This window comes from Lonchura striata, chromosome 21 (genome assembly GCF_050655825.1).
Source record: "Lonchura striata isolate lonStrDom1 chromosome 21, ASM5065582v1, whole genome shotgun sequence".
Classification (NCBI taxonomy): domain Eukaryota; kingdom Metazoa; phylum Chordata; class Aves; order Passeriformes; family Estrildidae; genus Lonchura; species Lonchura striata.
The window spans coordinates 6,941,029-6,953,676 of record NC_140723.1 but is presented as its reverse complement, the minus strand read 5'-3'; the positions used below and the strand labels follow the sequence as shown (position 1 = coordinate 6,953,676).

The window sequence follows — 12,648 nt, the reverse complement described above, 5'->3', positions numbered from 1 at the left end:
GGGGACAGGGTCCCCAGAGTGACACCCAGCCTGGTTCTGTGACTGTGCCCAGCATGGCACCACCCGGGGGCAAGCTCCCAGGGTCCCCAGCCTGCTGCCATGACACAGACTCCCAGTGTGGCACTGTCCCGTGTGGCGGCCAGCACCACGCCACTGCACCACAGTGTCCCCAGCACGGTCCTGTGGCCCCGGCTGGGGCACAGAGCCCACCAGCCCAGTGCCATGGCACAGTGCCACCAGCCCGGTACCATGACACATATCCCCCACCCTGTGCTGTGGGCAGTGTCCCCAGCCTGGTGTCACAGCAAAGGGTCCCTGGCACAGCTCAGCCACAGCCCTGTACCCCGAGGACAGCTTGAGCACGGCGTCCCCATCCTGGTGCCGCAGCACCGATGGCACAGCGTCCCCATCCCAGCCTTATTCCCCATGTCCCCTGCCAGCCGAGATGTCCCCTCCGGTGTCACTCACCGCATCCGACCTCGTCGCTGCGGTCGGGGCAGTCGGGCTCCCTGTCGCACTGGTAGCTGGCTCGGATGCAGCTCCCGCTGGACACGCACCGGAATTCCGCCGGCCCGCACGCCGCGCCGGGCGCCTTGGTGGCTGCGGGAGGTGCCGGCGCGGTGTCAGCCGCGTCCCCGCGTCCCCGCGTGCGTCCCCGGCCCCCGTACTCACGGCAGCCGCTCTCGTCGGAGCCGTCGCCGCAGTCGTTCTCGCCGTCGCAGCGCCAGAGCTTGAGGGCGCAGTGCCCGTTGGCGCACTTGAACTCGTTGGGCTCGCAGGGCGACGGGGTGCCTGGGGGGCATGGGGCAGGTCAGCACCCCCAAATCCCAGACTCGCTTTGAGACCGGCGATGACCCAACGCCACCTTGTCACCCAGGCCATGGCACCGCGCGCCGCTTCCAGGCTTTCCTCAAACACTTCCAGGAACGGCGGCTCCACCGCCACCCTGGGCAGCCCCTTCCAGTGCCAAGCCACCCTTTCTGTGTAGAGCTTCTTCCTAATGGCCAGCCTGAACCTCTGGTGCACACCTTAGGGCTGTGTCCTCTCATCCTGTTCCTAGAGCTCTGGGAGAGGAGCTCAATCCCCGCCGGGCTGTCCCCTCATTTTGGGAGTTGTAGAGTGATAAGGGCCCCCTGAGCCTCCCTTTCTCCAGGCTGAGCACCCCCAGCTCCCTCAGCCTCACAGGATTTGTGTTCCAGACCCCTCACCAGCCTTGTTGCCCTTCTCTGGACACGCTCCAGCCCCTCCACGTCCTTCCTAAATTGGGGGGCCCAGAACTGGACACAGCACAGGAGGTGTTGCCCAACCAGTGCTGAGCACAGGGGAAGAATCACAGCCCTGCTCCTGCTGGCCACACCATTCCTGATCCAGGCCAGGTGCCAATGTCCTTCTTGGCCATGTGGGCACTCTGCTGGCTCATGTCCAGCCTGCTGTCCCTCAGTCCCTGCAGGTCCCTCTCTGCCTGGCTGCTGTCCAGCCCCTCTGTCCCCAGCCCAGTGCTGCAGGGGTTGTTGTGGCCAAAGTGCAGGACCCGGCACTTGGTCCTGTCAAACCTCACATCGACGGATTCGTCACTTGGACCCAGCCTGTCCACATCCCTCTGCAGAGCCCCTGACCCTCCAGCAGATCCCCACGTGCCCCCAGCTTGGTGTGGATCTCAGTGCCCTCGCCCGGATCATCAGCAAAGATATCGAGGAGGTCTGGGCCCACCACGACACATCTGGTGACCAGACACCGACTGCACCATCTCCCATCACCGCTTCTGTGACATGTCCCCAGCATGGCACCACCCGGGGGCAAGCTCCCAGCCAGTTCCCAGAGTGAACCCGCCCAAGCCATGGACCAGCAGCCTTCCAGCAGTTTGCCACGGGGCACAGCATCCGATGCTGTGCCGAAGCACGGGTACGGAGCCCCCCAAAACCTCGACGCCCCCCAGGACCCACCGCAGGCGTCCTCGTCGGAGCCGTCGGTGCAGTCGCGCTCTCCGTCGCACAGGTAATCCCGGGGGATGCAGCGCCCGTCCCTGCAGGCGGCCTCGCCCCCCTGGCACCCCCCGGGCGCTGGTTTTGGGAGCCGGGGGGTGAAGGGGCGCGGGGGGGACGCGGGCGTGGTGCCCGCAGGGACGGTGCTCAGCGGGCGCGTGGTGGCCGGGCGGGCGGTGCTGGGGGGCGGCCGTGGGGAGGGCTCTGGGGGCAGATAAAAGGGGGGACTTAGGGGGGAGTGGGGGTGAAGAGGGTGGGGCAGGAGAGTGGTGCAAGGGGGGCTTATGGGGTGTATATGGGGAAAAAAAGGGGGTGTGAGGAGTGTTTATGGGGGCATAGGGATAAAACTGGGGTGCCGGGGGGATTAAAGTGAGAAATGGGGATGCAGGGTGGTATAGAGGGGTATACCGGGCAAAAGGGGTGTGGGAAGTGTTTATGGGGTGCAGGGGGGCTGGGGGGAAATGAGGGCATGGTACAGTATAAGGGGGTGCATGGGAAAAAGGGGTTGCAGGGAATGTTTATGGGGTTAAAGGGGGAAGTGGGGGTGCAGAGGGAGAGTATAGGAGGGTTATAGGCAAGAGAGGGGGTGCAGAGGGGGAGTGTCAGGGCCATGGGGCGGGGAATGGGGGGCAGGGGGCAGAGGAGGTTTTGGGGGTGCAGAGCTGCCTCACCACATCCCTCCTCGTCGGAGGCGTCGTGGCAGTCGGGCCGGCGGTCACAGCGATATTCCAAGGCCACGCACTCCCCACTCCCACAGGAGAACTCCTCCGTGGTGCAAACTCGTGGCTGGGGGGTCACTGCGGCCGGGGAGGGGACACGCAGTCAGGGGGTCACCCCGAAATATACCCCCCCCCCCGAATTTGGCTGGACATGAAAGCCAGCAGAGTAACATGGGTTGGGATGTGGTGCTCTGAACCCCCTGGCCCCAAACTGCTCCAGAGCACCCCAAAACCCCCTCAAGCCTCCCCCCAGAGCCCCTCCCGGGCTCACCGGCTCCCAGGCGACGGAACTGGAAGCCCTGGGGGGAGGTGAGGTAGGAGGCGATGGAGCCGCCGGCCACCAGGTCCCGCAGGACCCCCCCGAGCTGCGTCTCGTCCCCGTTGCCCTCGGAGCCCACGTCCAGCTCCACGAACACATCTCCGTCCACCTGCCTGGGGGACAAGGGGTCAGCGTCCCAAAACAGCCACACTGCGCCCCCAAATCAGCCCTGAGCCTCCAAACATTCCACACTGCACCCCAAGGAATCCTCATCACCTCCAATCCACCCCATCACCTCCAAACGCCTCCGTCACCCCACAAACTCCCTGCGCTCCCAAAAGCTCTTCACTGCACCCAGAAACGTCCTCGCTGCACCCCAAAAGCTCCTCTTTGCACCCCAAAACATTCCCATCACCTCCAATCCACCCCATCGCCTCCAAACGCCTCCGTCACCCCACAAACTCCCTGCGCTCCCAAAAGCTCTTCAATGCACCCAGAAACGTCCTTACTGCAACCCAAAAGCCCCTTTGCACCCCAAAACATTTCCATCACCTCCAATCCACCCCAATGCCCACAAAGCCTCTCTGTCCTCTCAAAAACCCCTCATTGCACCCCAAAACTTCCTCATTGCACCCGAAAATCTCCTCATTGCGCCCCAAAAGCCCCTTCACCGCCAATCTGCCCCATCACCTCCAAACATCTCCATCATCCTCAAAACCTCCCTGTGCTCCCAAAAGCTCTTTTCTGCATCCCAAACTTCCTCATTACACCCCAAAATCTCCCCAGGTGACGCCTTGCTCCCCCAGGCTCCCCTGCCCCACCTTCCAAAACCCTCTGGGCCCTCCCAAACCCTCTAAGCCCCTCCAGACTCCCCCAAGCCCCCCCAAATCTCCCCAAGCCCCCCCACTCACTTGATGAAGACCACGCTGACCACCTGCTCCCCAGGCACTTTGTAATACTCTGACTCCAGCTGTTGGGGGGCAGAAAATGAGGGGTCAGGATGGTCCCTTGGGTGCCCCCCCACCCCAGCACCCCCTGAGTCCCCCCCGGTCCTCACCGTATCCACCACGGCCTCGGAGATCTCCCGAAATTCCTCGGAATCGGGGTCCTCCAGCCGTGAGCTGTAGTCGATGCTGCGGGTGAAGTTCACCAGCGCCCGGAAATAAACTGGGGGTGGGGGGTGCCAAAGTTGGGGGATGGGGTGCCAAAATTGGGGGAGCGGCACCTTCACACCCAAAAAATCCCCTCCCGTGACCCTCACCCAGCTGTGACCCCCCCCCCCATCCAGATGTTCCTCCCGTGTGCCCTCCACCCAGTGATTGGGATCCCACCCGATAAAGCACAGGAGGAAGAAAAGTGGGGGTGCAGCAAACGGGGGGTCCCCAAAAAGTGTCACTTACTGATTGGGGGGTCGTCCTCGGGCTCGGCCACCACCATGCCCGCGGGCGCGGGGCGGGGCCCGGGCGCTGCCCCCGGGGAGGAGGAGGAGGAAGAGGAAGGAGGAGGATGAAGAGGAGACAGAGGTTGAGAGCGGTGCCAGCGGGGAGCAGCCCGGGGCCGGGTGCCATCCACAGTGTCCCCTTACCGGTGGGTGCCAGCCCGCTGCTGGGAGCCGTGGCTGTGACAATTGGTGGCCAGGGAACACCACTGCCATCCTCCCCGCTGCCATCTGCCGTGGGCACAGCGTGAGGGTGGCACCCGCCCGCAGGGACTCCCACGCGCGTGGGCACACACCCACGGTGACACCCAACCCAATCATGGTGGCACCCACTGCCACATTTGCCACCAAATGCCACCAGATCCCAGGGCCATCCACCATGGGGACCATGTGTTGGCACCTGAGGGGCATCTATCTGTGCCACACACACCCGTGGTAGCCACCACCTGGTGGCATTTTACATCCAGATGCCACCAGGTCCTAGTGCCATCTGCCCTGGGGATGACATGGGAGCACCCAGGGTGGTATCTACCCACGGTGACACCCACTGATGGTGACATTCACCCACGGTGACGCTCACCCACTCGCTGCCACCCTTCCACTGGCTGCCACCAAATCCTGGTGGCATCTGTGATGGGAGCAGCGTGAGTGGCACTCACTCACAGTGACATCCACCCACCCAGATGCCACCAGGTCCAAGGACATGGTGCCTGGGACAGTGCCAGCAGCATCCAAGGTGGCACCCACACATCCAGTGCCACCTTAGTGCTGGATGCCCCCAGCTCCAATTCCCACCCGCAGTGGGGACAGTGAGTGGCACCCACTGATGGTAACACCCCCCACCTGGTGACACCGTTCGTGTCACACCACAGTGCCACTCAGCCAAAGCGACTCCCACTCCTGGTGGCACCGACCCACCCGGTGCCACCTCACACCAGCTCCCAGCGCCATCCGCAGCGGGGACAGCGCGAGTGGCACCCAGGGTGGCATCAGGACCCACCCACCCACCCTGGTGCCCCCTGGGGTCCCCTCACCTCCAGAGGCCACCAGGTCCTCGTCGTCGGACAGGTGCCGGTAGTAGCGCCGTCCCCGCGTGTCCCCGACGTGATCGGCCACCGTGTCCTCGGTGTCCTCGGGGAAGGCGTCGGCCCAGCCGCGGGCGCCACCGGTGACCTGGGGGATGGGGCCACCACGGATGGCACCGGGGCCACCACGGAGGCACCGGGGCCACCACGGAAGCACTGGGGCCACCACGGAGGCACCGGGGCCACCATGGATGGCACCGGGGCCACCACGGATGGCACCGGGGCCACCCGCGGGACGCGTCACCCGCGGGGGGACGGGGGTGGGGGTGCATGGCTGTGCGGTGGCGTCACCGGGAAAAGGGAGCGGGATGAGCTCATCACACACTCGGCATTCCTGCCGCAACCGGCACCGGGACCGCCCCCACCGGGATCACGGCACCGGGACAGCCGGAACCGGGATCACGGCACCGGGATCACGGCACCGGGACCGCCGTAACCGGGATCACGGCACCGGGACAGCCGGAACCGGGATCACGGCACCGGGATCACCCCACTGGGATCACGGCACCGGGACTGCCCCCACCGGGATCATGGCACCGGGACCGCCGTAACCGGGATCCCGGCACCGGGATCACGGCACCGGGACTGCCCCCACCGGGATCATGGCACCGGGACCGCCGTAACCGGGATCACGGCACCGGGATCACGGCACCGGGACAGCCGGAACCGGGATCACGGCACCGGGATCACGGCACCGGGACAGCCGGAACCGGGATCACGGCACCGGGACCGCCGGAACCGGGATCATGAGCACCGGGACAGCCGGAACCGGGATCACGGCACCGGCACCGCCGGCACCGAGCCGTGCGTGTGCAGGCGCTGTGGCGTGTGCCAGGCAGCCCGGTGCGCACACGCGTGTGCAGCGGCACGGGAAGTGTGTGCACACGCGTTTACACCGCTGCACGTGTGCGCTGACACGGGGACGGGTGTGCTCAGTGCCGCGGGGACACGTCCACGCTGCCACACGCAGGACGCGCGGGCACGCGTGGCCTGTGCTCACGCTGACGCGTGGCTGTGCACGCGCGTGGCCTGTGTTCACGCGTGGCTGTGCACACGCGTTGCACGAGCTGTGCCTGCACCAACGCAGAGGCAGGCCCGCAGCCGGCCGTGCACGCGTGTTCGCGGCGCCACGCGTGTGCTCCGACGTGGGGACGCGTGTGAGCGCGCACACCGCGGCGGTCACCTCCAGGGAGCCCTGACACGCGCGTGTGCCCCGGCCGGGCGTGCCCGGTGCCCGCGGGCCCGGGCACACGCGGTGCCCCCGGCCCGGCCCCGGCAGGAATCCGTCGCAGCAGCACTTTGTTGTGCAAACAAGCGCCGGGGGATTAGGCGGGCGCTGGGGGGGGACGGGACACGGGGGGAACACGGGGGGGACAAGGGGGGCACGCGGCCACGCGGGTGGCACCCCGAGGGGTCTGTCTGGGGAGGCCCCTCATGGGTGTCAGGCTCCCCATGCCAGGGGAAACTGAGGCACGAGGCCGTGTGGGCTTGGGGTGGGCTCTGCCGCTCCCCAGATGCGCACGGAGCGTGTGAGTGCTCGGCCCCACATCCCCACACGTGTACCCCGCCGCGCGTGGGTGCTCTGCCATTGTCCCCACGCGTGGGGATGCTCAGCACCCACACCCACACACCCGCACCGAGCCCGTGGGTGCCAGCCCCGGCTCCCCAGCCCCTGAGTGCCCTGGAATTGCCCCCCACTCATGCACCGAGCCCGTGGGTGCTCAGCCCCCGCTCCCCAACTCCTGGGTACCCTACAATCGCCCCCACTCATGCACTGAGCCCCTGGGTGCCCTGGAATCGCCCCCCACTCTTGCACCGAGCCCGTGGGTGCTCAGCCCCCACTCCCCAACTCCTGGGTACCCTAAAATCGCCCCCACTCGTGCACCCAGCCCATGGGTGCCCTAAAATCACCCTCCACTCACGCACCGAGCCTGTGGGTACCCTAAAATCGCCCCCCACTCGTGCACTGAGCCCCTGGGTGCCCTGGAATCGCCCCCCACTCATGCACCGAGCCCGTGGGTGCTCTGGAATCGCCCCCCACTCGTGCACCGAGCCCGTGGGTGCTCAGCCCCTGCTCCCCAGCCCCTGGGTGCCCTAAAATTGCCCCCCACTCATGCACCAAGCCTCTGGGTGCTCGGCCCCGGTGCCGCAGCCCGTGGGTGCTCTGGAATCGCCCCCCAGTCATGCACCGAGCCCGTGGGTGCTCAGCCCCCACTCCCCAGCCCGTGGGTGCCCTGGAATCGCCCCCCACTCGTGCACCAAGCCCGTGGGTGCTCAGCCCCCACTCCCCAGCCCGTGGGTGCCCTGGAATCGCCCCCCACTCGTGCACCGAGCCCGTGGGTGCTCAGCCCCGGTGCCGCAGCCCGTGGGTGCTCTGGAATCGCCCCCCACTCATGCGCCGAGCCCGTGGGTGCTCTGGAATCGCCCCCCACTCGTGCACCGAGCCCGTGGGTGCCCTGGAATCGCCCCCCACTCGTGCGCCGAGCCCGTGGGTGCCCGGCCCCGGCGCCGCAGCCCGTGGGTGCTCTGGAATCGCCCCCCACTCGTGCACCGAGCCCGTGGGTGCTCAGCCCCGGTGCCGCAGCCCGTGGGTGCTCTGGAATCGCCCCCCACTCGTGCGCCGAGCCCGTGGGTGCTCTGGAATCGCCCCCCACTCATGCACCGAGCCCGTGGGTGCTCTGGAATCGCCCCCCACTCGTGCGCCGAGCCCGTGGGTGCCCGGCCCCGGCGCCGCAGCCCCAGCCCGGCCGCAGGAAGGGCAGCTGCGTGTCGGGTGTCCGGCGGTGGCCGGGCAGGGTCGGGGACAGTCCCCTCTCCGGTTACCGGAAGCCTCCCCGCGCCACGGCCCCGCACCCCCGGACGCCTGGGCCCCCCCCGGCCACCCGGGTCCCCCCCGCTGCCGCCGGGGCACCGCGCCCGGCCGGACGCCACGGCCCCGCCGCCGCTCACTTTTTCCACTCCCCGGCCCAAATCCTGCCCCGCACCCTGGGGAAAAGTTGGGGGGAGGGGGGCGAGGAAGAGGAGGTTGAGGAAGCACCACCCTGCCCACCTCCCGTTCCAAACTTCACCCCAAAAACTGGGGGGGGACAGCTCAGACCCCCTTTATTTGGGCGTCCCCCGCCAATCTGAATGCCTGCTCACACCAGTTTCACGTTCCCTCACTAAAATCTGGATGCGGCTCCTCAAATCTCCAAGTGGCCCCCCCAAATCTGGATGTGCCCCCCCCCGTTAATTCATCCGGGTGAGGAAGAGGAGGTGACGCAGCACAAGAATAATAACCGGGGGGGGGGTTATTAATAGCAGTCTCCCCCCGGCTCATTGTTCCCCCAAGGTCATGCTAAAAGGTGTTTCCCCCACGAAAAATCCCTCCTCCCCCCTCCCGGGGGTCCCCAAAGACCGAGCCACCCCCAGTTTGGGGGGATGGGGGTCACCCCAGGATTTGGGGGGGCTGCCAGCACAGCTGGTGGGATGCTGGTCCCGGGGGGGGGCAGAGGCAGCTGCTCTCCCCCTTCCCCCCCCCAAACCCAGCCGCCCCCGGGATTTGGGGGTGAAACAGCTGCGGGGTCAAAGCCACAGCCGGGCAGGCAGGGGGGCCCCAAATCTGCGGCTGCCCTCCCCCCCTGCATTCCTCCCTGCTGGCATTGCCTAATTTATCCCGAAAGGACTCGGAATGGGGGGGGACGATCCCCCCAGGCGGTTTTGGGGTAAATGGGTTTGGGAGGGGAGACTTTTTTTGGGGAAGGGTGATTTTCTGGGGGGAGATTGGTGGGGGGGTGATGGGTTTTTGGGAAGGGAAATAGGTTTTGGAGAGTGGAGATGAGTTGTGGGGGGGTTGATGGGTTTTTGGGGGGGGAATTAATTTTTGGGAGAAGGGATATGGGGTTTTTTTTTGGGGGGGAATGGATTAGGGGGAGATGGATATGGGTTTTTTTTTTTGGCGGGGGGGATATACAGATTTTTCGGGGGGAATTTTTGAGGAAGTAGGATTTTTTTTGGTGGGATGACAAGACTTTTTGGGGGAATGTCGGGTTTTCCTGGCGAAGGGGGAAACCCAGGAGTCCTGGCAAGGACCCAGCGTCTGAGCTGACCTTCCTCCCCGCCTTCCTCCTCCTCCTCCCCCTCATCCCAGCCGGGCCATCTTTGGCGATGGGAAAGAGCCGAAGGCAAGAGGCCATGTGCGCCGAGTGCCCGGAGGGTCCCCGAGTGCCCTCGGGTACCCCCAGGCGGCCCCAAATGCCCCCAGGTGTCCCCAGATGCCCCCAGGTGTGACAGGAGCCTCCCCAGCAGCTCGGGGCCCCCCAAAGCTCCGTGGCCGTGTCCCACTCCACGCGTGCCCCGGGCACACGAGTGTGCGGGAGGTGTGCGTGGGGTGTCCCCCCCTTCCCAGCCCTTCCCCCCGGGCAGGGTGATCTTATCGCACATTCCTGCTTCGCCCTCCCCTTCCCCCCCCACCAAATTAACCCTTCGCAGCCCTCGGGGGTGGCACCCCCGTGCCCCACCCTACGCCAAACCCCTCCGTGGGCCGCGTGGGACCCTCCCCCCCCCCCACTCCGTGTTTGTAGGGGGATGTATAGCCCAGCATCCCAGCCAGGGGGGTTATTGGGGTGCTCGGTCCCCAAATCCCCCCCAAGCGCCTCAGCAGAACGCGGGGTGGGGGATTGTAAAGTGGGGATCCCCCCCTTTGTCCCCGCCACCCCTCCCGGACGTGGGTGGGAGCCCCACGGGCAGCGGGGGGGCCGCGCTGCCAGCACGGCCCCGAGCACAAGGCCCCCTCTGTTCTCCACCCCGGGCACCCGCCCAGCCCCAAACCACCCCCTGCCCCTCCACCTCGCCGTGCCCCCGCACCCCAATCAGGGACCCCCCGCACCCCAATCAGGGACCCCCCGCACCCATCAGGGACCCCCCGTCAACCGGGAGCGCGCAGCCCCACGGCGCAAACCCCCCTGCACCCCCCCGGGGGTACCCAGGGGTGTCGCCCCCTGCCCCACTGCCCCCAGCAGGGTGGGGACCCCCCCCCAGGGGCACCCCCAGACGCAGCGCCCCCCCCCGGGGGGGTATTTTGGGACAGTTATTTTTAGGGTGACCGGCGCCACCATCACCCTTTAAATTTAGCTGGGGCGGGGGATGGGGTGAGGGTGTGGACAGGATCGGGGGGCACCCCAAAAGCGGGATATATGTGCCCCTATAAGTGACCCCCACCCATGGCAGGGTGTGGGGGTGAGGGGGGGGGGGGCTGGACCACCATGGGTGGCTTTATGGGGTGATGGGAACCATCCCCTCTCTGGGCTCATGGGGACCCCAATTCCCTGAAGGAACGGGGTGGGGGTGATGGAGACCCCCCCCCGACTGGGCCCCTCATGTGGGGGTCATGGGGACCCCAGGGGTGTGGGGATGGGTGTCCCCACGTACCCCCAGTCCCTGGGGGGCCTCAAGCCCCATAAGGACAGGCAGGGAGTCCCCACGCACCCCATTCCCAGGTGGGACAGGGCATGGGGAGAGGGACCCCACCTCTCCTTTGGGGGGACACTGCAATTCCCAGATGGGACAGGGTGGGCTCTGGGGTCTCCACGTGGCTCCGGTACGGGGGGGGGGGACCCCCAGTCCTTTAGGGAGGGGGGCAGGGTGCCAGGAATCCCCTGGTACAGGGGGGACACCCCAATCCCTTAAGGAACAGGGACCCCCACATCTCCTTGGTGTCCCGGGGGACCCCCATTCCGTGCTAACAATGATCCTCAAATCCTTCAAGAGACACCAACCCCGTGGGGAACCCCAACTCCTAGAAAAATCCCCAACTCCGGGGAGGGGGTCCTAACTCGTCTAGGGGACCCTAATTCCTTTAGGGGACCCCAGCTCCGTGGTACCCAAAACCTTTAGGGGATCCCAAAATCATGTGGGAACCCCAACTCTTTTAAGGGCCCCAAGTACTTTAAGGGATCCCAAAACCACAGGGGGCTCAAACTGCTCCATGGAATTCCCGCTCCGGGGACCCCAACTCCTGTAGGGGACCCCAACTCCTACACGGAATTCCAGCTCCGGGACCCTGACTCCTTTTGGGGATCCCAGCTCCGCGGGGGGACTCCAACTCCTGCAAGGGACCTCAACTCCTTTAAGAGCCCCCAAGTCCGCGGGTAGAAACCCCAGCTGCCTTCAGCTACCCCAAATCCTTTAGAGGTCCCCAAGTCCTTCGCGGGACCCCAACTCCGGGCCCCCCAACTCCTTTCCCGGAGCTCCCAGCTCGGCGAGGGGACCCCGGCCCCCCGCGCTCCGGAGCCCCCCCGGCCCCACTCACCCCCAGGAGGGTCCCCAGCAGCAGGAGGGTCCCCAGCGCCGCCGGGCCCCGCCGCCCCATCGCCGCCGCGGCCCCGCCGAGATCGCTCCGCTCGCTCCGCTCCGCTCCGGCCGCGCCGCCGCCCCGGGGCCGCCCCGCCCCCCCCCGGCCCCCCCGGCCCGCGGGGCGGGGCCGCGCAGCGCGCGCCCGCGGGGGACACGGCGGGGCGGCGACGGGAACCGGCACCGGACAGGGGACACGGCCGGGAACCGGCACCGGGACAGGGGACACAGCCGGGAACCGGCACCGGACAGGGGACACGGCCGGGAACCGGCACCGGGACAGGGGACACCGCCGGGACACGGGGACACAGCCGGGAACCGGCACTGGGACAGGGGACACGGCCGGGAACCGGCACCGGGACAGGGGACACCGCTGGGAACCGGCACCGGGACAGGGGACACGGCCGGGAACCGGCACCGGGGCAGGGGACACCGCCGGGACACGGGGACACCGCAGGGAACCGGCACTGGGACAGGGGACAGCGCCAGGAACCGCCACCGGAACACGGGGACACCCCCCTGGGGACTGGCACCAGGACAGGGGACAGCGCTGGGAACCGGCACCGGGACAGGGGACAGCCCTGAGAAACGGCAATGGGACACGGGGACACCGCCGGGAACCGGCACCGGGACACGGGGACACCGCCGGGGACCGGCACCGGGACCGGGGACACCCCTGGGAACCGGCAATGGGACACGGGACACCCCCCTGGGGCCTGGCACCGGGACAGGGGACACAAATGGGAACCGGCAATGGGACACGGGACACCCCCCTGGGGCCTGGCACCGGGACAGGGGACACAAATGGGAACCGGCAATGGGACACGGGGACACC

The 12,648-nt window shown here is 67.2% G+C and overlaps 1 protein-coding gene across 7 annotated transcripts in view; it reads right to left on the bottom strand.

Annotated features, from left to right (window-relative positions):
• The window catches only part of HSPG2 (heparan sulfate proteoglycan 2), a 44,162-nt gene extending 32,250 nt beyond the window's left edge, over positions 1–11,912 (bottom strand). For all 7 annotated transcript variants that reach the window (XM_085558415.1, XM_085558418.1, XM_085558420.1 and 4 more), the window contains exons 1-11: positions 11,773–11,912; positions 5,433–5,571; positions 4,546–4,629; positions 4,361–4,426; positions 4,018–4,127; positions 3,872–3,930; positions 2,973–3,133; positions 2,654–2,779; positions 1,944–2,186; positions 673–792; positions 469–600 (exon numbers count right to left, since the gene is read on the bottom strand). In XM_085558415.1, coding sequence (XP_085414541.1) covers positions 469–600; positions 673–792; positions 1,944–2,186; positions 2,654–2,779; positions 2,973–3,133; positions 3,872–3,930; positions 4,018–4,127; positions 4,361–4,426; positions 4,546–4,629; positions 5,433–5,571; positions 11,773–11,832 — 1,300 coding nt within the window. In that variant the 5' untranslated portion in view covers positions 11,833–11,912. The remainder of the gene's footprint in view (positions 1–468; positions 601–672; positions 793–1,943; positions 2,187–2,653; positions 2,780–2,972; positions 3,134–3,871; positions 3,931–4,017; positions 4,128–4,360; positions 4,427–4,545; positions 4,630–5,432; positions 5,572–11,772) is intronic.
• Between the last annotated feature and the right edge of the window lie 736 nt (positions 11,913–12,648).